This window comes from Cryptomeria japonica, chromosome 1, assembly GCF_030272615.1.
Source record: "Cryptomeria japonica chromosome 1, Sugi_1.0, whole genome shotgun sequence".
In the NCBI taxonomy this organism is placed as follows: domain Eukaryota; kingdom Viridiplantae; phylum Streptophyta; class Pinopsida; order Cupressales; family Cupressaceae; genus Cryptomeria; species Cryptomeria japonica.
Window position 1 is genome coordinate 518,914,901 of NC_081405.1, and position 24,159 is coordinate 518,939,059.

At 36.9% G+C, this 24,159-nt stretch overlaps 1 protein-coding gene and 1 pseudogene across 2 annotated transcripts in view; one reads left to right on the forward strand and one right to left on the reverse strand.

The window, feature by feature from the left end:
• Nucleotides 1–24,159, forward strand: part of LOC131070284 (nucleotide pyrophosphatase/phosphodiesterase-like) — a 142,825-nt pseudogene that overhangs the window by 97,871 nt on the left and 20,795 nt on the right. Inside the window, exons 6-9 of the transcript XR_009112303.1 lie at nt 21,590–21,671; nt 21,943–22,075; nt 22,558–22,763; nt 22,912–23,037. The product of XR_009112303.1 is annotated as a nucleotide pyrophosphatase/phosphodiesterase-like (transcript). The remainder of the gene's footprint in view (nt 1–21,589; nt 21,672–21,942; nt 22,076–22,557; nt 22,764–22,911; nt 23,038–24,159) is intronic.
• LOC131875271 (uncharacterized) lies at nt 17,488–18,735 on the reverse strand. The gene is made up of 2 exons (XM_059219350.1): nt 18,243–18,735; nt 17,488–18,130 (listed from the first exon to the last, which is right to left on the reverse strand). Exons 1-2 carry the CDS (start codon nt 18,728–18,730, stop codon nt 17,803–17,805), a joined length of 816 nt encoding a protein of 271 aa, XP_059075333.1. The 5' UTR covers nt 18,731–18,735; the 3' UTR covers nt 17,488–17,802.

Consider the following 24,159-nt stretch of genomic DNA (forward strand, 5'->3'; position numbering starts at 1 on the left):
AACTTAAAATAAAACTTTTAAAGTTTACCTGCAGCAACATAACTTGCTGCATTATCTGTCACCACTTGCACCACATTTTCTTCCCCCACCTCATCTATAACTTCCTCAATAGCCTCACATAAGTATGCCGCATTTTTGACATGTGAGGAAGCATCGATGGACTTAAAAAACATGGTGGATCCTGAAAATAAAACAAATTAATTATCAATAAATTAGAATGTAAATTATTCAATTTCAATCACAATGCATTTAGAGAAGTAAAATGATCAATCACCTCTGCTGGAAACAAGAAAATTTAAGAGTGTTCTATTCCTTCTATCAGTCCAACCATCTGTCATGATGGTGCAACCCTTGTGGCTCCAAGATTGGCGGTGCTCCTCTAGGTCAACTTTCATATCTTCCACCATTTCCAACAAGAGAGGGCCACTCAACTCAGTATCACTTGGGGCTTTAAACCCCGCCCCACAAATGGTTACTGCATCAATCATGGCTTACCAATAAGGAGACCTGTCACAAATTGAAATAGATTAAATAAGAAAAGTTCAATTTCAATTTTAATTTAAAACAATCAAATAAAAAAGTACCTGGCTGCAATAAATGGAATATTGCAGAAGTACCAAAACTTGCAAATTGCTTTTCTTCTTGCATCATGGACCTCCTTGTTCCAAGACATGCTCTCAAGCGAGGGTTGTGCGCCAGGAGTAGTGCGTGGTACAAAAACATTGTCTATCTTGGATTTTCGCACTCTAGGACCAAAAGTGTAACTAGTAGGAGCAGAAATAGAAGTACTAGCACTAGCAAAAGCACTAGGACAAAAGGGAGACATAGAAGAACCCTCTCCAACACAACTTATCAATGCAGTTGTGGATGCAGATGCGGATGTGGGTGGAGGGGAACCAATATGACATAACTCCTCTCTTTGTCTTTTTTTTGTTTGCTTATGTATTTCAAAATTTTCTAATTGGACGTAACAAAAACGGACTGCTTCGGGAGGTGCCTTGTTACAAGGCTCAGTATCATGACCACGTATGCCAGCAATATGATATTTCAATCTATTTATCCCCCCATGGTTAATTTCCTTACAAAAACTACACTTGGTTTGATTTCTTTGTCTACCAGGGAATTCTTCAGTGTATTTCCATGCCTCATCTTTTTGACCATGTTTCCTAGGCTTAGGTTGTGGAGCATTAGGATGAGCCATTAGGAAAAAAAAATGTTTACAAAACGAGAGGGCTGCTGCAATAAGACAATTTTACAAATCACCATTTGAGCATTGTGTTTGACAAAGTTTTAAATTTTAAATTTTAAACTAATTAAAAAAAATCAGCAAAGACTAATTTGTGCATTGTGTTTTTTCTTGAAAATTTTTCAAATTTCAAAGAAAGAAATTAAGAATTGAGAAAAATCAACAAACCCTAGATTTTTTTTAGAAAAAATTGTAAATACATGTATACAATTTTTTCAAAAAAAAAATCTACGGTTTGCTATGCTATTGTTCTATTTATCTCATTGTGATTGATCATTGAAGTATGCAATATAGATTTGGAAAGTTGAACTTAAAAAAAAAATAACAACAAAACAAAAAATCCATAAATATAGAAAAAAAACCAACATAATCAATAAAAATTAACACTTACCTCTTTCAAATTTGTTGAGAAGCGTTTGAAATGAGCTTCTATGGACTCCTTGATGCTCTCAATGCAACTGTAGTGCTGCCCCAATGTGATTTGTGCAAGCTTTTCACCTCTTCCTCTCAGTTGGTTGCAAAACTATGGCTTCCCATTTTTCTCTCTTCCTCTCTCTTTTCCTCTCTTCCACTCATAAAAGTGAATTGCAATCCCTTTTAGGGTTATAAGAAAGGGAAATGAAAAAAAAAACATATAAAAATGTTATATTTTTTTAAGTTTTTTGTGACTGCACGTTTTGACATGACATGGTAGGGTCACGAGCCTCGGACTCGGCGAGTCAGGGTGTGACTCGCTGACTCGGCAAGTCACACTCCTTGACCCGTCCGAGCCCGGGTCAGGGTCACCGTGACCCAGCGGGGGTCACTCGGCCCGCTGACTCGCGTGACTCGCCGCGAGTCACGGAACTCTGCTATGGACCACATAGAAGCAAGGTCAAAGAAGTTTACATTAACCATGTTAGCCACAAAGTGAAGAGGGTACATAAATGTACAAGGGTGGTTGTCCTTTTAGTCTTGGTCAGAAATCATTCCATATTTGCTAATTTTTCCTCTTCAAAGGAGACCAACTAGAATTGAAAGCAGCCACTTATTGACTGCATAACAACTGTTGAATGATATAATGACTCAGTAAATATCGATTTCTACATGATTCAAATGCTTGGGTACTCTGGTGATTCCTTTATGTGTTTTAAGTCAGTTGGTGACCAAGCCTTAAATGGTTCATTAATCAACTCTATGATGGACCAATAATTTTTTGTTCAACAACTCAATGTTTTTTTTTAAATACATGAATTAAAAGTAATATAAATGGGTAAAATAGAAATGAAGTTCAGGTCATCCAGTAACTAATCCAGTGACATGTTATTTTTGTCCAATATTAAACCAGGAAATTGTAATGTCCCTTCCTTAGATGGTCCAATTGTCAGCATGGGTTAGCCTATAATCAAGGTTCCCATGGGCTAACGTGGTGGATATGGAGCTCATTTGGGGATTGGTGACCTTTTGAGGAGTATCAGAAATGTTTTAGGCATTCTAGGGTAGTTTCCTTATTTTAAGGAGGGTTCCTATTTTTTAGGAGACTACCAGTTGACTGTTTGACCAGTCGAGGGCTGAGGAGCATAGCAGAGTGGCTTAGGAGTGTTTATCATCGATTTGTGATAGTATCCTAATTTTTAGGACCATCCCTACTTTTTAGGAGACTGCTAGTTGCTCTTCCACATCCAGCCATCATCCTTGGACAGGTTACAACATTCAGTTTTCAGTTTGGAGTCCAGGTGATAGCTTTATCAATGAATCTGGATTAAATAAATTATTGTCTAAAGTTTGATTTAATTAAGTCACTTTATATTATAATAAAGGGGGGGCCCTTGTGCCATGATGCCTAGGAGACATGAGTTAAGTTGTTTTTAAAAACAACTTAATTATATTAATAAAGGGAGTCTAAGGGGGTCGTACATCTCGAGGGAGACATAAGGGAATGAAATAAAGTTAATAAGAGGATGAAATAAAGTTTAATAAACATTATTTAAGTAAAGTCTTGCAACCCTAAAATCGAATTAGGGTTTGGAGTTGTTAAAAAGACATGAGGAGGCTTCATTCATTCATCTTTCAATCATTTTTACAATCAGATTTTTGGGAATTGTGCTCTACAATTTATTTCTACAGCATAGAATCTTTTTGAGGATCGAAAAACTCCTTGAGGAGAGGTGGATTTGGATGATACCCCAGTTCACAGAATAGAGGGATTCATTCAAAATTCCTTATTGTGCTTCAATTCAGACTTGTTACAACAGTTTTAGAGGATTATTTGCAGATTGGAGAGGGTTTGGAGACTTTAGAAGGTAGCCATACCTTCATTTGTCGCAGCCGTACCCTCCCATAGCAGGCTGCACCATCCTACAGACCCCAAATTGTCTAGAACAGACATACAACACAAGAAAGGGTTTGAATTTGCTCCTATCTCCATTGTCCACACCTATCAGAAAGAATTTGATAATTACTTCAAGCTACAGGAGGCATATGTGGACCAGATCAATGATTCATTGAGGAAAACTTGCTTAACTCAATAATCTTTCCTGCAGGCCAGGCACAATTCTTAGCAGTTTCAGTATATTTGTTTTATTTAATTATGGTTGATGCCAATAAATTTGTTTGAAGTCGTTGAACCTCCCTGGATGCTCATGTACTATGATCTATTTGAGAATTTTCAATAACACCACCCTAGCTGAGTGTTGAACTCCTAGTATGCGATCTTGTCTTGTTGCAAATTAATTTTGGAAAGTTGCTACCTTACTGTTTTAGAAATCAGAATTCAGAAAATAAAAATCAGAACTTTATATTTCTGCAAATTGAATGTCAAAGTATTATATATCTGGTGTATAATTCCATTCCAAGAGTTGTTCTATCATTGGCATCCTAAAACACATCAAACGACTTGAAAACTATCCTAAATTAAGTTGCAGGGTTCGCCGGGTTCAGGGCTTGGTACTTGTTCGGTTCGTTTCGGGTTCGGGTCTTGGTCTGGCTCGCCTTTGGGTTTGGCTAGGGTTCGTACCCAAGCAAGCTAGTTCGTCCAGGGCGATCCCATGGCAAACCTGGACACTTGGGTACCCAAATTTACATTTTTTTTGCAAAATTTTATAAAATTTATAGCAATAAGTTTAGACTTGCAGATTTGTGTGATTGTTTTGCGAGTTATCATATAGGTTTAAGACTTAAATTTATTATGAAGAACAACAGATGATAGATTTATTCAAAAAATTTATGTCTGAAGCAAGATAAAATAGAGCAGCAAACAATTGAGTTCTAACCTCTTTATTTGTTAACCTTATTTAATGCACTAGAGCAATGCTCAATCAAAACAGAAAAATACCCATACATTAGCTCATTCTAATTTACAATCCTCAGCTTATGAAAAGCAAAAAAAATGTTTAGTTTCTTGAGCTCACTTTCTTGACTGCTCATTCTTCTTCTTCTTCTTCTTCATTTTCAATGGCATTAGTTGTTTTCGTGAAAGACTTTTGCTGTTATTCTTGATTGCTATTGCATTTATTCTTGACTTGCAATTAGTCTTGTTGTGAAATATGGATCGAAGAATAATGACAGTGATTCTAGAAGACTGATTGCCGTGAGTTATTGATCGTCTCCATCATTGAATCCGGTTTAAATACAAGAGGAAAGGTTGCCTACGTAGGGACATGTCCATACATGGCAGTTGCCACATATGGACATGTCCGTACGGAGGCAACCGTTCATAACAATTAGTTTGTTTATGTTTAATTTCCAAACTGTATGCTCTGTTAATATATCACTCTCCAGATAATAACCGATTTACCATTAGTTAGATTCATGAGGGCTATATCTTAACACTCCCTTTTAGCAGGAGTGGATCTAAGTAATTTTCTTGGGAGCATATTCTGTCATGACTTCCGACACAATTCGGGACAACATTTAATATAGTCTTGTCATGACAATAAACTCAATATCATGATATCCAGCTTAGTCCGGGACAATCACTTAAGAAGTCAATCATGAGATGATCACATACTTTAGGCTCAAGATATCCGGCATAGTCCGGGACAACAACTTAATGTAGTCAATCTTGACACTTGGTCAACTATTGTCAAGATCGTCACCTTGAAATAGTAACCTTAAACATAAGAAGATCGTCATCTTCTTGAACACAATTAGAATATTGCAATATACATTTTATTTATTTATTCATGAACAAATTACACATGGTAGGAATTTCATCCTAATAATCTCAATCATAATCTAGTCATACCAAGTTTACTTCTGAAGTATTCTATCTTCAATCTTGCAAGTGGCTTGGTGAAGATATCAGCATTTTGTTCTTCAGTACTGATGTACACTAGTTTTATGATGTTTCGATCTACCATATCTCTTATGTAGTGATAAGGGATCTCAATATGTTTGAATCGATTGTGAAAAACTGGATTTACTGAGAGCTTGATACAGCTCTGATTATCACAGTGAATTATTGTTGAATTCAGTGTTTTTCCAAATAATCCAAATAATAACTTTCTTAGCCATACCGCTTCACGAGCTCCCATGGAGGCTGCCATATATTCTGCTTCGGTGGAGCTTTGTGCATCTGCTGACTGTTTTCTGCTAAACCAAGATATCATAGAAGAACCAAGACTAAAGCAACACCCTATAGTACTTTTACAGTCAGTGGTACTTCCGGCCCAATCAGAATCAAAATATCCTTCAAGTTGAATCTCAACATTTTCATACTTTAAGCCAAGTCCGATTGTGCCTCGTAAATATCTTAGAATGTGTTTAGCAGCCATTAGATGTATCTTCTTAGGTTCACACATGAAGTGACTTAATACATTTGTAGCATAGCAGATATCAGGATGAGTATTTACCAAATACATGAGTGAACCGACGATTTGTCTGTAGAGTGTGGGATCTGTAGGTTCTGAATCTTCTGCCTCAATTTTCAGCTTGTGCCAATTAGTTTCCATTGGTGTAGCTAATGGCTTACACTCCATCATCCCAAATCTAGTTAGAATATCTGTGGTGTACTTTCCTTGATTTAGGAAGATGTATTTTTTCTTCTGCCATACTTCTAATCCCAGAAAATAATGTAGAAGCCCTAGATCCTTCATATCGAATTCTGCTGCCAGATCTTGCTTACATTTCTCAATGAGATTATCCTCTCCTGTTATCAAAAGATCATCCACGTAAAGGACCAATATAATCATATTGCCATTTGAAGCCTTGAAGTAGATGTTGGGATCTGCTAGGTTCTTGGAGTACCCTAGTTTGGAGAGATAGTTGTCTATCCTTGCATACCAGGCCCTAGGTGCTTGTTTTAACCCATAGAGAGCTTTCTTTAGTTTACAAACAAAGCAAATTTTATCACGTATGGTGAATCCTTCTGGTTGTTCTATATATACTTCTTCTTCAATTGAACCATTTAGGAAGGCAGTCTTTACGTCCATTTGGTGAATTTTCCATCCTTTGGATGCTGCAATTGCAATGATTGTTCTTACTGACGTATACCGGGCAACTGGGGCAAATGTCTCTTCATAATCAATTCCTGCTTTCTGAGAGAATCCCCTGGCCACAAAGCGAGCTTTATGTTTTCTAATGCTGCCATCAGATGCATATTTGATCTTGAATAACCACTTGGATGAGATAACTGATTTGTCTTTTGGTCTAGGCACTATATCCCAAACATCATTCTTTAGTATAGATTGATATTCTTCAACCATAGCATCTTTCCAAGCCTGTTTTGATAAGGCTTCTCTAACATTTGTTGGTTCAGAATTTGTGAGTTTGGTTATAAGTGCAACATAACATTTTAGAGTTCTTGTTCTCTTATTTTCTTTGGAAATTTCATTTGGTTCTACATTATTCTCTTCAATCATTTTCCTTGCCCATAGAGGTCTTTTCTTGTTATTGAGTGTTTCAATATTTTCATCAACAAGAGGTTCAGAAGCTCTTATGATGTCCTCCCTCTCAGTGTCTGAAGGTTTGGAATTTTCTATGATATTCTCCCTCTAAATATCAGTTATGTGATCTTCTTCTTCTTTAGTAATGTTATCATCCTCAGGTTCTTTGAGTGTAGTGTTTTCTTCAAACTTTACATCTCTACTTATCTCAACAGATTTTTTTCCTGGAATGTAAATGCGATATCCTTTAGTATTTTCACTATAGCCAATGAAGATACCTCTTTTTTCGGATGGTTCTAGTTTTGTCCTCTTTTCTTTAGGAACATGTATATATACGGGACAGCCAAATATCCTTAAATGACTTAAGTTTGGTTTGTTCCCTGTAAAAGCTTCTTCAGGAGTTATGTTTTCTAGAACTGAGTGCGGACATCTGTTTTGAATGTAGACTGTTGTATTTGAAGCTTCTGCCCAGAATGAAGTGTGTAAGTTCTGGTCATGCATCATGGCTTTTGCTGCTTCAATTATGGTTCTGTTCTTTCTTTCTGCTACTCCATTCTGTTGTGGATTATATGGTACAGTATACTCCCTCTTAATCCCAACAGAATTACAAAAGTCTTTGAAGTTGTCAGATGTATATTCTCCCCCATTGTCGGATCTTAACACCTTAATTTTCTTCCCTGACTGGTTTTCTACTAGTGCCTTGAATTCTTTGAACTTAGATAGTACTTCATTTGAGTCTTTACACTTTAGAAAATATATCCATGTTTTTCGAGAGTAGTCGTCAACAAAGATTATGTAGTATAAGGATCCAGTTAGGGATGGTGTTGACATGGGACCGCATAGGTCTGAGTGAATTAGTTCTAAAATAACTTTTGATTTGTGCTCGCTTGAGGGAAAAGAAACTTTCACATTCTTTCCAAAGGCACATCCTTTGCAAATGCTTGTGTGTTCAGATTTTAGTTGGGGCAATCCTGAAGTAATCTTCTTTATGTTGGATAGAGCACTATATCTTAGGTGTCCTAATCTTTTGTGCCATAATTCATTATTATTTGAAACTTCAAGATTTAGTGCTTCCTTTTGATCACTGCATAGTTTGTATAGGCTACCATCTCTTGAACCTACTATTATGGCATTTTTTATATTTGTATTTTTAGGCCAGAGTAGAACTTTATCTTCATTGAAGGTAACCCGATATCCTTGATCAGCTAGGCCTGAGATTGAGACTAGATTTCTTTTTATTCCAGGTACAAACAGAACATCCTTTAATTGTAGAGATACTCCATTTCTTAGTTTGATAGTACAGGTCCCAATTCCTTTCACAGGATATGTGGAGTTATCTCCAATAGTAACCTCTTCACTTGAGTGCCCATTAAGTGTTTCAAACTGATTTCTGAATCCAGTTATATGCCTTGATGCTCCACTGTCTACGATCCAAGTGTTTTTATTTGTATTTATTTCGCTTGATAGGGCTAAGAAGAAAAGTGAGTTTTCTCCTTTGACTTCGGCTAGAGTAGCTTGTGTTTTCTTCCTTTCTGGACAAGTCCTGTGAGTGTGCCCATATTTGTCGCATTTGTAACACTGAATTTTAGACATATCTCTTTTCTGATGGTTTTTATTTCCTCTATTCCGTTTGGAGAACTTTTTCTTTTTGTTGAAGGTATTTGTATTAAGTGCTTGGATTTCTCCTTCTTTATTTGTCCCTAATCCTCTTGAGATTAGTCGAGATTCCTCTTGAATGCACTCATTCTTAAGTTGTTCAAATTTGGGTAAGGGGGGTGTTCTGCTAATACATTGAATGTAGGATTCCCATGAAATTGGTAATCCTCTTAGGGCTATGAGAGAGATTTCTTGATCATCTACCTCATTTCCAATAGTTTGTAATTGGTCTTTTACTTCAGATATCCTTGAAAAGTATGTAGATATTGTATCATCTTTATTCATCTTTATTCATCTTTATGTTTAAAAGTTGTTGTTTCAAGGTTAACATCCTGCTCGCATTGTTAACTTCATATGTATCTTTAATGGTTTTAAATACTTCATATGCTTTAGGCAGTCTGGCTATAGATGGAAGAATATGATCTTTGACTGAGTCAATAATAATTTTCTTTGCTTTATTATTACGCTTTTTCCAGGTAGATTTCTCTGGTTCATCATTTGGCATGTCTAGATTATGTAAGACTCTAATTCTAGTTCTTCAAGAATGGCAATGATTCGTATCTTCCAGGAAACGAAGTTGGAGGCTCCTTCGAGTCTATCTTCCACTCTCATATTACTTGAAATTTTGAATATTTTCTTAGTCGGATATATCCTCTGCGTATATAGCCTCTGCGTTGATTTGTTATTTACTTCCGATAAATGCTTATGAGTAATATGGCTGTCTAATTTATTCTCTTAATATGCTGGCTCTGATACCATGTTGTGAAATATGGATCGAAGAATAATGACAATGATTCTGGAAGACTGATTGCCGTGAGTTATTGATCATCTCCATCATTGAATCCGGTTTAAATACAAGAGGAAAGGTTGCCTACGTAGGGACATGTCCATACATGGCAGTTGCCACGTATGGACATGTCCCTACGGAGGCAAGCGTTCATAACAATTAGTTTGTTTATGTTTAATTTCCAAACTGTATGCTCTGTTAATATATCACTCTCCATATGATAACCGATTTACCATTAGTTAGATTCATGAGGGCTATATCTTAACAAGTCTTTCATATTCTTAGTCCTATTCTTGACTGCTATTGCATTTATTCTTGACTTGCAATTAGTCTCTCATCTTCTTAGTGCTATTCTTGACTACTATTGCATTTATTCTTGACTGCTATTGCAACAAGAAGAAGAATCCATTACATGATTTAATCTTAGTATAAAGTTCCAATTGTTGCAAGCTGAATTTTGAAACAATGATGCTTGAACTTGATATTATCATTTTAATATTTGGATGTTGAACTTGAAGTATATGATACTATGATGGTATGATAACAAGTTTATGGTGTGTGTGTGTGTGTGTATGTATATATTACATGTTTTTGTACTAATGAACCCAAACCCCATTTTGAAGTTTTGTTGTACCAGCGGACCGGTTCTTCGAACCCAAACCCGAACCAGCAACTTAGTCCTAAAACCTCAAAAGAGAAGCACTAAGATTCAGAAAAAACTGTATCAAAATTGGCTGGGGATCTTTCAGAAACATCCTTACAAATTAGAGCAACCCTAGCTCTAATAGATCTGGCTATTTCCTTGACAGCCATCTGTAAGACAGAATTTACAGAAACTAAAGAGCTATTTAATACAGAATCACACATACCTTTCTACATGCAGAAGAAGCAAACCATCCTAATATGCTGCCAGATACCTAAAAGATGAGAATGGAAGGTATGATCGTTACCCAAGAGAACTTTGTTCCTGCAAAGACCTAAATCGAGATCTGGCTAATCTATGTGTAAAGGAAAATCTCTAATATATCCTCATCATAAGAAGGCCTTCAGTTTGAAGGCTACTCGATATTGCCATACAAAACTCAACCTGTGAATCCATCTGGATCTGCAGCAAGTGGATCCCATCTTAGATTCAGCGTGGGAGCTGACTCAAACTGCTTGTGCATCAAGTGATAAAGTTTTGTAGTATAATACTTCCTATGAGTCTACTACCAGTCTCTCTAGAAGATACTTGCAGTTAGAGCTTCTTAAGCTCAGAATTATGGATCAATAGCTCAATAATGGCTAATCATTTTTACAATTCTTATTTAAGTGTTTTCTACTTTCAAGCCAAAATATCTAAGTAAAATACATGAAAAGATAGGTGTAGTCATATTTCTTTTAGATACTATACAATTTTAAAAATTAGGATGCTGAAAGTTCAGCCAATGGTATAGTTGGATTAAAAAACCTCTAGAATAATGGCTTTACTAAGTAACATGACCATTAGTGGTGAATTCAAGGGCTTTGAAGAGTTCACTCAGAGAGATATCAGTCACTTTTACCATTCTATGTCTGAATAGTTTTAGCCTTGTTTTTGTGGTCCTCCCCACGGGGTTTTCTATTTTCTTATTTTAGTGTTGCACTCCTACTTTGGCCTTTATAAATTTCAGATTGTATTTATAATAATTGTGATTTTCAGCAGAACGGTATTATTTTTCACTTGGGATGCCATCTTGAAAGATTACTTATTGGATATTATTTTCCTAATCAAAATGCTGATGGTTTAATGTGGTGCGAGTCTTATCATATATCATTGTTATCATGTGCTATTTCACCCTTGAGTGTTTGGGATACTTTTAGTTAAAAATTTTATTTGCTGGAAATATTTTTACTATTGTTTGAACAATGATGGATTGGTTCAAGATGAGTCATAGAAATGCAATAGTAAAGGGGGGAAATATTGGAAAAGTTTGCACTAGAGAAACCTAGAAACCTCTTTGTTGTGCCAACCCCTAGAAAGACATCCTTCTTCAAACTTGTTTCTCTCATATGGATGAGAGGCACCTTCTCGCCGAACTAAGAAGAAATGAGTGCCAATTCTAGTGGATTTCAAAGGGGAAATGGTGAACTAAGATTTGATTTTTGGTGGAAACAACTGATGTAAATTAAGTGAAAATGCACCGATAGAAATGAGGAGCTAAATGTCAAAAACTAAGATAATCATTCAATGCTGATCATGCTAATGATCCTTTTTTATCATAGGAATCTCAACATATTAGTTGGATGATGCAATGTCCCCTTCTCAATGATGTGCTTTCAGTGGTCCATTGGCCTATTCCGGAGACCCGTAGGCTATGTGGAAAGGAGAATTAGGGTTTCCAACTTTTGTGGAGTTTTGCACGAGCTTTCTAGGGTTTATTAGGGGGGAATTCTTCAGTTTTGTCTATGGTTTCCTTCTGGGTTTTTCATGAGCTCCAGGGTAGCATAACATGCATTGGATTTCTTGGTGAAGTGAGAACTTACTATTTTTAGTAAGTTAGGGTTTAGTTGTTTGGATGATGCTATCTTACTGAGCTTTCCAAGATCTTCCTCTCGGTGCGAAGATCATTGTAATAAACCCTCTTAATATTTTTTTTTAATTTTTGCAATAAGATTTACAGAACAAACACAATAACCCATTAAGGTTAGAGAAATAATCCAAAGCAACTAAAGGGAACCCTTCCACCTTTTGTTCACCGAGAGCCCAATCTGGGATGGTGAGAGCATACGGTGTTCTGGGGATTGTTAGCACCAAAACCAACTGAAAATTACAATGCATGGGCGGCAAGCCAGCCCTTTCTGCTTATCCAGCGGGATAGAAACTAAACTTCTTGGCGGTAAACCAGCGAAGGAAAACAACAAGAAACTTAACACAATCACTCCACCACATCTTTCAGTGGGAGGCTAATACATAAAACTAATCACTCTACCGCATATTTCAGCGGGAGTACAATATCACTCAACCGCTTATTCAGTGGAAGGACAAAAGTACAAATTGAAATTACAAATACTAAGGCGGCCCAGCCAACTTCTTCCACTTATGCAGTGGGGATTACAATGAGCACTTCAAGTTCAAATAAGAGGTTAGTACTACTAACCAATGATACAAAGATTATTATAGTGAAGTACTTTGAGAATACAATAATCAACTACAACAAATTTTAAGCCACTAACACAAAATTAACCAATCTGATATAAAATGACAGCAACTCCCAAACTGGACCAGCAACGCTGAAAATGCCCACAACTCACTCCAAACCACACTGAATCACACCAAAATGGAAGCAAATGAAACTTACAACTAAGGCGAACTAACTCAAACATCAAACCAGCACAAAGGAGGCCTCAACTGTGATGCATGCAACCCAATGCACCTTCTTGAATGGTACGACCTGCTGCAAAATTCGATGTGCCACCAAAAATCAAAAACACTTCGTCCCAATCTGCAATTTGGTGAAGTTTATCGCCCAGGGGATAGGGTGAGATAGAACTGATATCGAGAATGCAATGCTCGACAGGCAAGGAGATATGAATGAAATGAAGCTTCAGCCACCACATCCAGCAACTCCACAAATCACAGCAGCAACTAACTTCTTCAAATCCACACCAACAAAAACCAAAGGAACACCAAGCAAACACCAAAAACGAACCACAGCTAGGAATGGTGTCTCACACTCAAAACTGCAAAGGAAAATCTAGGAGGTTTTCACCCTCGAAGAAGTCTGAAGTCATTCCGACAACATAGCATTATAATTTCTCTGGATGATCAATTGAGGAGCCAAGCACCTGTATATATAGATTTCCAAGTCTGAAATTCAAATTGAACTCCCTCCAAATTCACCTCTCAAATTTGCATTTCATTTCAAATGGTGGACCCAAGCATGGCGCCCCCTTCCTTAGTCAAAAATCACGCCTAGCAAAGAGGACCACGATTTTGGCATAAAATAAACTTGGCCAAATAAAATAAAGTCTTCTCAATATTCATTTTGGCGTCCCCCTTCATCACACCAATAATTCGCCAAGCAGAACTTAGGATAAATGAAAATATGCACAATTCCCAATATCATTAATCAGTAATAAAATAATTAAATATTAAACCTTAGGATAAGGAAATAATATTTAATTGAATAACTTATAACTCCGATACTAGTTACCCCAAAATCCAGGATGAAGCCGAGCAATGAAGACCATTGAACTGCACTGGATCAAGACCTTGTGTAAGACTGCTAAAAATAGAAATAGCCATTGCTGCCACTTACTAAAATAGTAAGTCATGAAATACTGCTCCGAAAAGCATGATCTTCGCACCCAAAGAGAGCTTGGGAAGCTCAGCAAAACTGCATCATCCAAACAGCCAAACCCTAACTTACTAAAAATAGTAAGTTCACAATTTACCAAAGAGTCAATTGCATGTTATGCCACACTGGAGTTAATGGAAAACCCAGAAGGAAACCACAAGCAGGACTGAAGAATTCCCTTCTGACTAACCCTAACAAGCACGTGCAGAACTCCACAAAAGTTGGAAACCCTAATTCTCCTTTCAACATAGCCTATGGGTCTCCAGAATAGGCCAATGGACCACTGAATGCATCATCACTGAGATGGGGACATTACAATCATTATTCTCGGAGAAGTATTTCATGACTTACTATTTTTAGTAAGTGACAGTATTGAGCGTTTCTATTTTTAGCAATCTCGGACAGCGTCTTGATTCAACACAGTTCAGTGGTCTTCGTCGCACAGCTTCATCTTTGATTTTGATGTTAATCAGTACTGGAGTTATAAGTTTTTGAATTAAATATTATTTCCTTATCCTCAGGTTTAATATTTAATTATTTTATTATTGATTAATTGTGTTTTGGGTGACTTAGGAAAAAGGATAAATATCTACTACTAATATTATTATTTCCCCTAGTGAGGTGGCGTTGAGAATGATTAAACATGTCATGTTTATATTGTTTTAATATTGCAAGTTGTTCATCTAGCAAAAGTTCGAACTTTGCTTAGGGAGTTGGGAATAAGTGGACGCCATTTTGAGGGGACATGTTTAATAAAATTCAAATGTGTTGGGCGCCTTGGAGTGTAATGAAGCGATATGTAATTTGGGGCGTATTTGTGTGCATTTGCATTTGAATTTGGTGGAGCAAGAAGTTATAAATGGGAACTAGGAGTCGTGCAAGCTAATGTTGGAAACAAAAGGGGAGAAGAGGCGAGTTCTATTGTTCTTTATGGGGGGTAGTGGGCATAGCCCTTACTCGTATACTTTGGAAGGAAGGCTCTCATTTTGGTTATCTTGAAAATTGCATCGTTATGCTGCCGGTTTGGCAATAGAAATCTGAGCTTCGAAGTGAGCCTTCCTAGCTTAGTGCAATTTCGTACTTGCAAGACAGTACCAAGCTGCTATCCATGTTCTCTCAGTGATCTTTGTGAGTTTGTTGAAGTGTGGGATTGTTGGTTCTACTGTAGTTCGAGTTTCAATGTGTTTCCAGGCTACTGGGAAAGTCATGGTTGAAGCATACTTTAATCCATAAGTCTCTGTGTGATCACCTGCTGCTTTTGGGTATTGGCTATTTGTTTTTCTATGTCCTAGGCGATTGTATTTGTAAGTTTTCAGAACTAATCTCTGAGTGTTCATTTTTATATTGCAAATCGAAATTTCCAGCTTTGGCGTTTTTCTTTGTGTGGGCATTTGGAAGCAAGTTGAGTTGAATGGGATGTTTGGTGGTCAGTTTGTTGGTTGTTCTTGGTCATTATTGATATATTAGTAGTTGGGGTTTGGTTTGTAGTGATTTGGGCGAGTTGTGAGAGTTTTATGCATTTTAGTGTGTCTTGGTGTTGCTGGTTGTGCATTTCCAGCTTGTTGTCAAAAATTACAAATTTCCAAAAGTTAGTGTTTGGGTGTGCATTTAGGAGTGTGAGTAGATTAGTTGATTTGGGAATGATTTGGAAAAATTTGGGTGAGTTTGGAGAGAGATATGAGTATTTCATAGCTTCTTGAAGTTGTTGGTTTGCGTGTCATTGCTCCTAGAATTTCCTAATTTCATGTTGAAGGGATTTTGGGGAGTTAGCACTTGCTTGGGAATATTTATCAGCTTGGACAGCATTACTTCTCTATTCAATCTTTCTATTTTCTATATTGTAAGGTTAAGTAGTAGTACTACTCATAGTTGAACTACTCGCGACTCGCCTTGAATTGCCAAGCCCCTGGGAAAAAAACTCGACGAAAACTCGGAAAAAATCTCAGAAAAACTCGGCAACTTAAAAACACGCTTCAACTTAGTAAAAAATGCATTTTTTTTGCAAAATTTAATGAGAAGATGCATCCAATGAGTCAATAAATGATAACACAAAAGAAACAAGCTGATTCTAGATATATTTAAATGCAAAGTGTCTACAAAATCGCATCCTCATGAGGAATGCTGATGGCTAGAAGCCTGGATGCAAAATAGTAAATTACTAAATAGTTTTTGTAAAAACAAAAGTAAATACATCATTACAAATTACAATTACAACTTCCTCTTCCCAGCTCTAGCAAAAACATGGGGAGAGGTAGAACTAGAGGGTCTAGACTGTCTAGTCGTATAAGTCTGCTGTGGGACTGGGCGTGACTGTGCCTCCTCGCTCAGTATGGTTGATTGAGACTCATCCTCCATCTTGGATGAAGCTATGTCTCCACTTGCCTCTGGCACTGGCAATGAATCCTCCTCCTCAATGTCATCCAGCCTGAAACCAAATCCACCCCCCTCCTCCATAGCCTGCCTCTCCAAATCAGTGATGTCAGTGTTGGAAAACAATGGAGGCTGCTCCTGTGATTTCCAATCACTATAAGGATCTATATCATCCAAGTCAATTGGACCACCTTCTAGTTCCTCTACCTTCTTTACGCGCAATCGAAGATTATATTGCACATAGACAAGGTCATTGAGTCGTTTCTGCACTAACTTGCTCCTCCTCTTCATGTGGATTGCTTGAAACAAGCTCCAATTGTGCTCACAATTGGATGAACTGCAAGGCTGACATAAGACTCTGAGGGCAAATTTTTTGAGATGTGGGGTGTTTCCACCCCAATTTTGCCACCAAGCATCTGCAAAATAAATAAAATGGAAAAGTTAGAAAGCAAAGAGAAAAGAGAAAACATAATTTATCAATCATTTTAGTCTTTAGATCCCAAAATCCAAATGGCAAATTTTATAAACTTATACATATACCTGGGGTTTGAGTGGTTCTTCCTCTCCTAGCCAGCTCTGAAGAGAATAGCTTACCCCTTCCTCCCTCATAATTTTGGAGCTCACTCACAATGAGATCTCTCTCCTCAACATCAGATACCATCCTCTCAATGCATGTACTGAGGCCCTCCATGACTTCTCCATTCGAATCTGAGTAAGAACCCCCGAACCTAAAACGAGGGTTGAGGAAGTACCCTGTTGCATGAACGGGTTGGTGGAGCTGATTGTTCCACCTCCTATCAACAATTTCCCAAATGGGATCAAATTTGAGCCTATCTTCCTGTAGTAATTTTTGATAGACTCCTTGGCCCTATCCATGGCCTCATAAAGATATCCCATTGGGGTTTTATCCCCATCCACCAAGCGAAGAACTCGAACCAAGGGCTCTGACACCTACAATTGAAAAATACAAATTACAAAAAGATCAAAATTTAAATAATGAAGTTACAAATTAGTAATCAGAGACTTGAATCAAGAATAACTAAAATTTAAAAATTAAAGTTTTGAAGTAAGTTAGTAACAACCTTCACAATCTCTGCAGCCCTTTGTGCAAATTGGCTGTCGAAGACTATGCATGCGACAGCCTCTCCTTCAGGCTTCTTTGAATAAGGTGAGTTAAGCCATTCTCCACTCACAAACATTTGTTTCAAAGAAGTCAATGCAGCAAGAATGCTTTGCAACGTCAAGAAAATCGTTGCAAACCTTGTGACACTAGCTCTCACCAATTCTTTCCCTTGGGTGTGTTGTCTCATCAAATTTAGGACCCAAGGGTGATTGTAAATATATTTGGTGATCCTCCTTGCATCTTCCACAACTGGAGTCACCCACTCAAGTTTTCCTATGTCCTCCAAAAGAAGGTCAAGGACATGTGCTGCACAAGGTGTCCAAAACAGAGTGGGGTGCCTCTCTTGGAGGATTCTTCCTGCAAAAGAAGAATTTATTCTTAAGAAATATGCAACCAAGTAAAACAAAGCCCACAACAAATGAAAATATTGCTAATGCCTAAAGGTGATAATTCAAAAGGATTCTACCTGCTGACACATATGCTGCTGCATTATCTGTGATGATTTGCACCACATTCTCTACCCCCACCTCCATGATGACATGCTCCAACATTCCAGCCAATGTTTCTGCATTTTTCACCTTGCTAGAGGCATCAACAGATTTCAAGAACAGTACATTGTCCTTGCAAGCGACCAAAAAATTGATGATGGTGCGGTTCTTGCCATCTGTCCACCCATCAGAAAGAATGGTGCAGCCATAATTTGCCCATTCAATTTTTTGATCCTCCATCACTTCTCTTGCCCTAGCAACTGCATTTGTGAGCAACCTGTAAGTGCAAAGTGAAATTAGGTCTTAGTACACAATTTTGATTTAATAAACAAGAAATCTTAAAAATAATTAAAAATGAAATCAAGTGGACTATGTAGTAATTTACTAACCTCCCACTCAAATCCCTACGAGAAGGGGCCTTGTACCCCTTTCCTGAAACTGTCATAGCAGTCACCAAATTCAGCCAATAAGCATTCTCCGCCACATTGAATGCAATGTTGTTGAAGTACCAAAAATTAGCAACTACAATGTTAGTTTTCTCATGTACGTCTTTATTCCATCCAGTGGCCTCTAATGATGGTTGTGCTCCAGCTGTGTTCCTGGACACAAAATAATCACCTATCAACCCTGATCGTTGTGATGGAAGTGGAACAGTGCCAGGTACTCTACTAGAGGAAGCAGAAGCAATGGGCGAGGTGATGGTGGGTTTGCGGATACATGGGCCACGCCGAGAGCCCACTATGCCCTCAAGTGCTTCTTCTTCCTCTTCAAGGTCAATAGAAACACCTTGAGATTCAGCTATGGCTGTTCTCATGGCTAGCTTTGCCCTCTCCCTTTGCAGTTTCTTCTCTTCCCCAGCTACAAGTAGGGCATTCATTTGTCTTTTTATTTCTTCACTGGTCCCAAGGCATGCTCTAGCATCATGCCTATCTATTCCTGCAAGGTGGTATTTGAAACGGTTGATGTCTCCATGAAGTATTCTCTCACACTTTATGCATATAATTGAGCCAGGATTGGGTCCCTCATAGGCATACCTCCATGCCCCATCTCTAGCACCTCTAGGACGGGTGCCTATATATCCAAATGGGCATGGATCTAGTGGCCATTGCTCTCTTGCCATGATTAATGCTTACTTAACCTACACATACAAAGTGAAAAAAAAAATTAACATTTTAGTTAAACAATTTAGCACTAAGCAAACTATCTACATTAGTTTAAATAAATTTAGACATCATTCGAAGTTTTTTTTTTTTAAAAGTAGGGTTTGAATTTTTTTTTGGAAACTAGATTCTTCAAACAAATTGTGAAAATTCAACAAAACTTGTGTTAAATCTTGTGTAAATAACTTAGAAATGATTTAGACTACTTAGGAATCATTTGTAATCAATCTAAATGCAACAAAAAATAAACAAATTGTTTTAAAAAAGCATAGAAAAAAAAATAAAGAAACTTACCTGGAATCTGATTTTCCCTTCAAATCCCCTTCAAATCCACTTGGAATCACTCAATAATCACTCCAAATCACCTTGCAAGCCCTTCCAAGTGAGTTTCCCCCTTCTTAGCCCAAAACAATATTGAAAAACAAAAAATGAAAGCAGTTTAAGCCGTTTTCGGCTGATAAGGAAACGCGGGCGAGTTTTTGGTTAAAACTCGCCGAGTTTTTGGCAAAAACTCGGCGAGTTTCCTGGCGAGTAGAAGTCGTTTCTACTCGCCAAGTCCAAAAACTCAGCGAGTTTTTGTCACTCGCCGAGTTTTCGGCGAGTGTGTCATCTTTGGTACTACTAACCATTTCTGATGTGTTGCTTGCCCACTGCATAAGTGGAAGAGGCTAGCTTAGCCGCCTTCTTGCTTTGTAATTCAGTTTATGTACTCAGTCCTCCCACTGAATAAGTGGTCGCATGATAAGTTTTATGCATTGTCCTCCCGCTGAAATATGCAATAGAGTGATAGCTTAATGTAATGTCCTCTCGCTAAAATACGTGGTAGAGTTATTGAGTTTTAGTTTCTCAATATTTCCCTATGCTGGTTTACCACCAAGAGTTCAATTTCTATCCTACTGGATAAGCAAAAGGGGCTGGCTTGCCGCTCGTGCATTGTAATTTCAGTTTGGTTTATGGTGCTCACGATCCCCTCAGCACTGTATGCTCTCACCCTCCCAAGTTGGACTCTCGGTGATCAAAAAGTGGAGGGTTGCTTTCAGTTGTATGGATTATTTTTCTAACCTTAACGGGTTATGGTGTTTGCTTTGTAATTCTTATTACTAAAAACCAAAAAAAATAAAAATTAAGGGGAATATTAGAGATGACCTATCATACAAATCATTACCTTTTGGTTTGCCTGGCACTCATCCGAGGTCACAGAGACAAGCAATAAGAATCTTTTGAGTAATCTTCCTTTGTCAGTTGGAGTTTTGGGCATCTAACGATAGCAGATAATTTTTTTCAATAAGGAAAATCTAAAGAAAACTATTTCTCTTTTTCTCGTGTATCTTATTATAGATAATCAGGTTTCGAGTACAGGAAGGAGAAGAATGATCACTTTTAATTCGAATATCATTGTTTGAACTGTACTGGATTGGCATATGCATCTATTTTGTGTTTCTCTCATATTTATATTGGTTGCGATGTTGTTAAGGGGGTATGTAATGTCCCCACTTTGAAATATAATTTAATAATAAATAATAATAAAATTAAAATATGAAAAATTAAATTAAAATATAAAAGAACATAATTAAATATAATTAAAAGTTGATTAAAGTTAATGAATGGTCAAAAGGCATGGAATGATAAGTTGTGACTCCCCCAAATATGAGGTATAAAAGGGAGAAGAGAACTCATTTGAAGGGAGGATAATTGGGAATCAGAAGTGAAGATCTAATTTAAATAAGAAGTGCAGATCTGATTGTGAAAGGTTGCGTCCCTTTCAAAGGGGAGAAATAATGAAAAGTTGCACTCTTTCAAAGGGTGCTAATGGTGAAAGGGTGTATCTCTTGCCAAAGGGCATACATGATGATGAGGTGTGACCTCTCCCTCACATTGAGAGATATAAAGGAAAGATTTCAAAATCATCCAGTGACATCACCATCAATCAGATCAGATCAGAACTGTTATTAAGTTACAGACAGTAACATCCTTGTTCTTGGTGTATGCATGGGGATGTGCTTAATTTGTATGCTTGATATAAGAAGCCTGATAATGTTCTTATGCAGAATTTAATAGCAATATTAATATAGACTGCAATCTGTATAACAGTCATACTTAATTTCATATGCATTCATAATACATGACAGTTTATTATAGTAGTGGCTTAGTCTTAATTCATCTACCAAGGCCTATGAGTGGATAGGTTGGTGTGTGTCGGGAAAGGTGAGTAAACCCAATCACAAGTGATGGTAAGCCTAAAATGGGTAGGGACATAGTCCTGGGCCTTGAAGGAGCCTCCTTGTAGGTGGTGTCAGTGCCCTATGACAGTAAATCCCCATCCCTCATTAGGATTGGGGAAGAAGCTAAGATAGGCCTTAATGTAATGAATGTTAATGTGATATGAATACTAATTTATGTAATATTATTTAGAATTATAAAATAGAAACATAATACTATATAGTAATGTATGTTATTCATTTGGTAAATGGAAGCCTCCTAGTAGGAGACATTACAGGGTAAACAAAAATGGATATAATTTTCATAGATTCAAATAATGTTATTTCATTTTACATAGATGTATTATTTGTTTACAGGTCCTCCTGCTCGCACTGTTGGCTGGCGGGACCCTGGTTATATACACACTAGCTTTCTAAAAGATTTATGGCCAACCACCAAGTAAGTCTTCTTTACACTATCTGATCATTATTTTTCTGTTTTAATTTTTAAATAGTCCAGCAATGATTTGTGGTCCTTTGGAGTTATGTCTACTCTTGTACACCTTACCTTTTTTTTGGATTTTCCTTATCTTGCACTTGCAGTACAGCTTCTCACTTGCAAGTTTAGGAGAATAGATGTAGATTTTTCTCATGTCAAGAATATTTTATGTATTTTGTCACAACTTGATTTGTTCGTATTTCCTCTATTGATTTGGCTATTAATGATACAGATATAACTACAAAGTTGGTCATAGGCTATTCAATGGCTCATATGTTTGGGGGCAGTTGAATTCATTTATGTCATCTCCATACCCTGGGCAAGATTCTGTACAGCATGTAATTGTTTTTGGTGACATGGGAAAGGTAAGTTCCGTTGCTTTTTTCTTTTTTGCCGCTGTAGTTTTAACTGCAAATGCAGCTTTAGCATCTAATATATTCCATCTATCTAAAGATTACAGAAGGTAAACGGAAAAATACACTCATACAGTTCGAAGTTTACCTTGATTTGTAGATCAATTTTTTTTATAGGAAAATGACAGCTTCTCTGTACAAATTAGAATGTATAACATAAATCCAAAAGTTGGAGAAGATACTACCTGATTTATATTTCAAAAAAAAATTAGGCTAATGATTCCTAGGATTTCTTGCCTTTCCAGATTACTTTTGCTGCAGTTATATTGGTTTAGTGTCAGAAAGGATAAAATATTAACGTCTCTCAGAAATCTTTCTTTTGGGCCTAAAATTAACTCACTAAATTTTTTTAGGAGTCAATATGAGTCCATCAAGTTTAAAATTGTCTGTTGAAGCTTTCTACATGTGTCAACGAGGTGATTTATTTTTTGCAGGCAGAATTTGATGGGTCTAATGAGTATAATAACTACCAGCCTGGGTCGCTTAACACTACTAATCGATTAATTGAGGACTTGGGGAACATTGACATAGTATTTCATATTGGGGACTTGGTTTATGCAAATGGATACCTTTCTCAGTGGGATCAATTTACATCTCAAATAGAACCCATTGCTTCAAAGGTTCCTTACATGGTAGCCAGGTTTGTGAAAAAGTTTCATTCAACATTGATTTCAAATTTAATTGTTTTTCCTCTCTAATCACATGCAGAACTATACATACTTCTGGGACCATAGAAACATATGCAATAATAGAGTTCACAACATCTTGAACTGTTCTCTCTTTTTCAGTGGGAATCATGAACAGGATTGGCCAAATACAAGTTCCTTCTATAAGAATCTAGATTCCGGTGGAGAATGTGGCGTACTAGCTGAGACTATGTTTTATGTACCAGCAAAAAATAGGGAAAAATTTTGGTACGTTACTGGTCATATTGTGATTAGAAAGATGTAAAGTGGATCTTTAGTGATAAATCTTTTGGAGGTAATTTTATTTTGAATATCTTTATTTAATGGTTCACATTTATTGCTATTTAAACCAAGATTCATCTCTCATTGCATAGTAGTTGAGCTTGTAAAATGTTTTAGCCCAGGATGACACTATGATTTAGAATATATTTCTCATTTAATGAACCTTAATCTCATTCAATTGCAGAGAAACTTTTGCAATCTGGTTCATTATTTTTTCTCTTAGTATTGTAGATGCATAAAAAGTTAACATAAACTGAATTCTATTTGTAACTGAACTTAGAATGGCGGCTCTTCAATCATCCATGGAGTTTGGTCCTTAAATAGCTGATTCAACATGTGAAAGCGTAATTTATATATAACTAAAGTTTGAAGTTTCTAAATTTATTCTTTGATTTAGTAGTTATATGTATTTATAATTATACAGTAAAATGCACAACCACTTGGCTCTTAGGCAAGTGACAACTACTATGATTAGCATCGCAATTAGCTTCCTAACTACGTAGGGAGTGTCTCCTAACATAGGGAAGAACTAACAAATCAGCTTATTCAAAGAGTTATCATTTTTTCTGAATACATATATTGTGTTTGCAAAGATAGTTTTGCACCTGTGTATCCAAAGAAAAGAGATACCAGGAAACTTGACGATGCTCCCAGTTAACCTCTCCAGATTGTCTAGTGATGCTTTATTTATTTTGTACATGTAGGAATGTGAATAGCTTAATGAAGCCCCGTTTTTTCCCTTGAAAGGCTCAAGTTGTATAGGTAACATCTCATGTCTACTAGATGCTAGATAACACAAAAATAGCAAGAATGGAGCTAAAATTTAATCAAATCAAACAAAATAATGAAATGGACAGAAAGAAAGAGTCATTCAAACAAACCTTCATGTGGTAGCAAAGCTTGTAAGCCTGTACCTTGGCCAAGAAAGAAGATTTGGACTGCTTGGGATCTTGCCACAAATGGTCAAGCCCCTATTTACCTTTCGGTTTCCACGTGTAGTCAAAGATGCATATGAAAGAGAAATGAGTGTGTGCATAGCCTAAGTGTTTCTAGAACTAAGGGCACAAA

What these genes read in the sequence shown, in the direction of transcription:
- LOC131875271 (XM_059219350.1), bottom strand. Translation starts at nt 18,730, where the DNA reads ATGAATGCCCTACTTGTAGCTGGGGAAGAGAAGAAACTGCAAAGGGAG. An exon ending in CGTAGGGATTTGAGTGGGAG is followed by an intron (nt 18,131 to 18,242) that starts GTTAGTAAATTA and finishes TTGCACTTACAG; the next exon opens with GTTGCTCACAAATGCAGTTG.